The sequence below is a fragment of the Sinocyclocheilus rhinocerous genome, unplaced genomic scaffold (genome assembly GCF_001515625.1).
Source record: "Sinocyclocheilus rhinocerous isolate Xijiao unplaced genomic scaffold, SAMN03320098_v1.1 scaffold69, whole genome shotgun sequence".
NCBI lineage: Eukaryota > Metazoa > Chordata > Actinopteri > Cypriniformes > Cyprinidae > Sinocyclocheilus > Sinocyclocheilus rhinocerous.
In genome coordinates, this window is record NW_015667272.1 from 346,571 (window position 1) to 352,227 (window position 5,657).

Sequence of the window (5,657 nt, forward strand, 5' to 3'; positions counted from 1 at the left end):
TTAAAGGGTTAGTTCACCCAAAAATGAAAAATCTGTCATTTATTACTCACCCTCATGTCGTTTCAAACCCGTAAGACCTTCGTTCATCTTCGGAACACAAATTAAGATATTTTTGATGGAATCTAAGAGCTCTCTGAACCTCCCATAGACAGCAAGTGTCCTAACACGATCAAGGCCCAGAAACATAGCAAGGAGATCGGTAAAATAATTCATGTGACATCAGGGGTTCAACCATAATTTTACAAAGCTACGAGAATACTTTTTGTGCGCAAAAGAAAAAAAATAACGACTTTATTCAACAATTCGTCGCCTCCACGTCACCCTGGTGCCATTTTGGAGAGTATCCGCTGGACGTAAATTGCGTATGCTGTTCTGTGTCAGCTGTGCCACGCGGATACGTTGTTTTCGTTCAAATCAAAGCGTAAACGACGTAAACAGCGTATCCGCGTGGCCACACGGATTATTTTACCGATGTCCTTGCTATGTTTCTGTAAGTTGATCGTGGTAATATCCTTGCTGTATATGGAGTGTCAGAGAGCTCTTAGATTCCATCAAAAATAACTTAATTTGTGTTCCAAAGATGAACGGAGGTCTTACGGGTTTGGAACGACATGAGGGTGAGTAATTAATGACAGAATTTTCATTTTTGGGTGAACTATCCCTTTAATGGTTTCCGGGTCTATATGTACTCGTGGGTGGTACATTATGTATTAGCGTATGCAGACAGTCACAGCATCACCACACCTTTGAGTGCTGTTTTATCACAGGGTCATCTTCTGACCGTGTATCTGTAAGAGAATGGAACATCTGTGAGTTCTTACCAAAATTGTGTGTAAAATAGGGTTCAAGTTAGAATTTTCTCACGTTTATCACATGTAATTTAAAATTCATGTTCTTAGAAATTTACTCTTTGTAATCATGTTGGTTTCATATGGGTTAAAAAGAAGTTTAGGTTTAATGACTTCAATGTAAACATCTTGTCATTATTTTATTAAATGTTTTTAAATTCATTTTTAAGATAAAAACATTTTTTTACGAATTATTATTTATAAATATTGTTATGTTTGTTGGGGCTCACACCACTTGACATCAACCTGAACTATCACCGTCACTAAAATTTAGATAAATGTTATTAAGAATTTCATTACTTGATTTTTTTTCTCGTTACAATAATTTGACAGTATGACACCATCTTAAAACTTTGTCTTTGCCCAAAAATATATGAAGTATACACTACTGTTTAAAAGTTTGGGGTTTGGTAAGATTTTGAAAATGTTTTTGCAAGAAGTCCCTTAGGCTGCATTTATTTCATCAATAATATAGAAAAAAAAGTAATGTTGTGAAATATTATTAAAATTCAAAATAATATGTTTTAAAATGTACTTTATTCCTGTGAGGGCAAAGCCAAATTTATAGCAGCCATTACTTCAGTGTCACATGATACTTCAGAAATCATTCGAATATGCTGATTTGGTGCTCAAAAATTATTTCTTCTTATTATTATCAATATTGAAAACATTTGTGCTGCTTAATATTTTTGTGTATTTTTCAGGATTCTTTGATGAATAGAATGTTCAAAGGAATAGCATTTATTTGAAATAGAAATCTGTCACTTTTAATGCAAACTTGTTCAATAAAAGTATTAATTAAAACAATTTACTCAGAGTCTAGAGACCTGTGCTGAGCGGGGCAGTGGTGTCCACTGCAGAGGCGGCAGCGCTGGGGGCGGAGTCTGCAGTGGCCAATGAGCTCAATTGTGAGGGAAATTGGGTGGGGCCAGCTTCCAGCAGACGAGACAGTGTGGGAGCACCTGAGACACACGTGTGCAAACACAAGTGTGGCACAGCGTACAACACACACACACGGTGCACAGAGAGAGCAGGCTAGGCATTAAGCTGGAAGAGATTCCCATAACATTACTCTAATACACAAAGACAGAAAACACAAAGATGCTGACGGGACAGAATTTGTCACTTTGCTTCTACTGCTCAGCTGCTAAACTGTGACACTGCTAGACACACAAGTGTGTATGAACTCATACCAGACAGTGTGGGAGCACCTGAGACACACGTGTACAAACACAAGTGTGGCACAGCGTACAACACACACACACACGGTGCACAGAGAGAGCAGGCTAGGCATTAAGCTGGAAGAGATTCCCATAACATGACTCTAATACACAAAGACAGAAAACACAAAGATGCTGATGGGACAGAATTTGTCACTTTGCTTCTACTGCTCAGCTGCTAAACTGTGACACTGCTAGACACACAAGTGTGTATGAACTCATACCTGTCGCTGCCTGAGAGGCAGGTAGTGAAGAAGTCATCATCTGATTATCGTGACTCCCTGTAAGTTGACTGGACGGAGATTCTCCCTCAACTGCCTGCAATAAGGATTTTCTTTAAATTGCCACCGTTTAAAAGCCACTGACTCAAAAAACATATTCCAACAATAATATTCTAGAAACAAAACAGCTCTGATATGTGTGGATGAAAAAGTTGTATCGCTTTTACAGGGTTCCTACACATGACATTTCCAGTCATTTGTGGATAAGGATTTTTAAAAATGTTTTTTTAGAGCTTGATCTCACAAAGAGTAATTTCTAGCCAAAGAAATAATTTATATTAATGATTAGGATTTAAAGGGGTCATATGATGCGATTTCAATTTTTCCTTTCTCTTTGAAGTGTTACAAGCTCTTGGTGCATAAAGAAGATCTGTAAAGTTGCAAAGACTAAAGTCTCAAATCCAAAAAGATATTCTTTATATATTGAGCATACAGAATGTGAGCAAATTTATATTGACTATATCAATTTGCAAAAATTTTTTTAATGACCTCTTAATATTTTATTAGTATTCAGGATTTTTCAACACCTGAAAATCACACTTTTTAGGAACCCTGCTTTTTTTTCTTTTCTTTTTATTTTACTTTTTTATTTATTTATTTATTGTCAATTTATCATAACGTATGGTTAGGGCACAATTAATCACTACTACAGTACTGTTCAAAAGTTTGGGATCAGTAATTTATTATTATTATTATTATTATATTTATTTACTTTGTATACTTTTATTTAGAAAGATGCATTAAATTGACTATACATGTGTAATGTTGTTAAAAAAATTCTTTTTCAATACACGCAAATCTATTCATCGAAGAATCCTCCAAAACATCTCAGTAATTTCACAAAAATATTAAGCAGTACAACTATGGCGTTATTTTAATGACAAATGTCGAGAGCGCATTATTGTAGCGCGAAAGCACATTAATATAAGTGAGAGGAGAGACATGTTTTAAGTGTGCGCACTCTCTCTGGGTGAGAGCAGCATGTATCTGAGCGCGAGCGTCTGGTTTTGTGCGAGAGCAAAGGAAATCCGCGCGTGAGCGGAGAGATTTGTGCTCACGCATTATATTAATGTGCTTTCGCGCTACAATAATGCGCTCTCGACATTTGTCATTAAAATAACGCCATATACAACCATTTCAATGTTTCTTGAACAGCAAATCAGCATATTAGAATGATTTGTGAAGGATCATGTGACACTGAAGACTGGAGTAATGATGCTGAAAATTCAGCTTTGCTATCACAGGAATAAATTACACTTTTGAAATATATAAAAATTTAAAAAAGATATGATAATGATTCACTATTTTCCTGTATTTTTGATTTTTTTTTTTTAAATGCAGCCTTGAATAAATGCAGCATAAGAGACTTCTTTCAAAAACATAGAAAAATCTTACCGACCCCAAATTTTTGAACACATAGAATCTGCACATTTTTCTGCATTCTCTTCACTCAAAACCAGCAGAATAGATACAATTTTAAACAGATCTTATTGGTAGCTAAACATATTATTAAAATAGGCTAAATATAATGGGCAGGATAAGTGTAGAACTTTGTGAAGGAATCTCACAACTAGATTTCTGTAGGTCAGGTGCAGATTCTATGCAGGCCTGCTGATTTCTAAATAAATGTGAGGAATCCTGACCAGTCTGGGGCTGGTGGGCAGAAGACTGCCTTTCTTCAGCAGTTCTGACAGGAGAGGAGAGGGAGGTGGCGTGATTTTCTGACCCAAAAGCTTCTTCTGTGTTGACTCATCTAGCAGTGACCCCAAACTCGCCTCTACCATTCCAGGGCCTGGCAGCTCCGTCAGAGGCACAAACACTGTTGATCCTGCCCCCTGCACCGGGGAGGGATGATAATTAAAATAAATAACAAATTCAAATGACAGAATTCAAATCTAAAAATTCAAAACAAAGAAACACACAGTGGTGCTAGGATCTTCAGATGGATCTCCAATGGGAAAATCCAGGCTCGGTGAGCAGGCCCAAGAGGGGGAGCGCACTGTCACACTGGGCACACGTTTAGGAGTGTTCTTCACTGCCTGCCTGGCTGAAAAGAAAAGATAAACAGCTCTTACTATTAAGCATTTATGATTAACTGAAACTACATTCATGAATAACTGTTTTTGCCTCATATAGAATCTCAGATTTGCCCAATTATGTAATAAACACTTCAATATGCATTAATTACTTTAAGACAATGGGACCAAACCAAACAACGCTAATGACACTTTGTGGGCTTTCTTTACATACCCTGGTACGCTGCATCTGTGGCCTTTCTTTTCACCTCAGCTTCCTCTTCCCCTTGTTTTCTGCTCCTAATGGACATACAGAATTTAAATCGCTAAACTGACAAACATTCACTTACAATCTTAAAAAGGGTAGTTCATCAAATTGAAAATTCTATGATTATTTACTCAGCTTCTTATTGTTGCAAACCTGTGGAATTTTTAAAGGATCTTAAAGGTTTAGTTCACCCAAAAATGAAAATTAGCCCATAAATTACACAACAGTTCATAGTGAGCATGGGCTGTCAAGCACAAAAGATTGTCAATTTCAGTGTTATTGTTAACTAAAAAACCGATAACTGGCATAAAGCTGAAATAAAATAAAAAACTTAAAAACCTAAAAAAAAAGGGAGATAAATACATTTAAATTACTAAAATTAAAACATAAATAATAATAATAATAAATTGAAGCTAAATAGAAATATAAAAAAAACAAAAGGCACATAAACTTATTAAAACTTAAAACTAAAATTAAAATAAAAACTTAAAATATAAAAAAGCTCAAAATACTAATAAATACAACAATAGTATATAAATGATATGATCATGCGCTACATTGATATGATTTACATATGATAGCTTTATGTGAGGAACATAATGATAGTCACTATGAACTGTTGTGAATGAAAAATATCTATGTTAATTTAAAAAAAACTAAACTGAACTAAACTAAACTAAAAAATAAACTAAAATTTAAAAAAGCATATAAATAATAAATAATATAAAAGGACCACAAAACCAGTCATAAGAGTAAATTTTTCGAAATTGAGATTTATATATCATCTGAAAGCTGAATAAAAAGCTTTCCATTGATGTATGGTTTGTTAGGATTGGACAATATTTGGCTGAGATGCAACTATTTGAAAATCTGGAATCTGAGGGTGCAAAAAAAAAAATCTAAATATTGAGAAAGTTGTCCAAATGAAGTTCTTAGCAATGCATATTACTAATCAAAAATTACCTTTTGATATATTTACGGCAGTACATTCACAAAATATCTTCATGGAACATGCTCTTCCCTTA

General features: G+C 34.9%; 1 protein-coding gene across 1 annotated transcript in view; it reads right to left on the reverse strand.

Moving 5' to 3' along the window:
- LOC107733476 (bromodomain-containing protein 8-like) overlaps positions 1-5,657 on the reverse strand; it is a 16,770-nt gene that overhangs the window by 5,554 nt on the left and 5,559 nt on the right. Inside the window, exons 7-13 of the mRNA XM_016545108.1 lie at positions 4,600-4,664; positions 4,272-4,396; positions 3,993-4,184; positions 2,293-2,386; positions 1,676-1,810; positions 1,107-1,111; positions 745-807 (exon numbers count right to left, since the gene is read on the reverse strand). Coding sequence (XP_016400594.1) covers positions 745-807; positions 1,107-1,111; positions 1,676-1,810; positions 2,293-2,386; positions 3,993-4,184; positions 4,272-4,396; positions 4,600-4,664 — 679 coding nt within the window. The remainder of the gene's footprint in view (positions 1-744; positions 808-1,106; positions 1,112-1,675; positions 1,811-2,292; positions 2,387-3,992; positions 4,185-4,271; positions 4,397-4,599; positions 4,665-5,657) is intronic.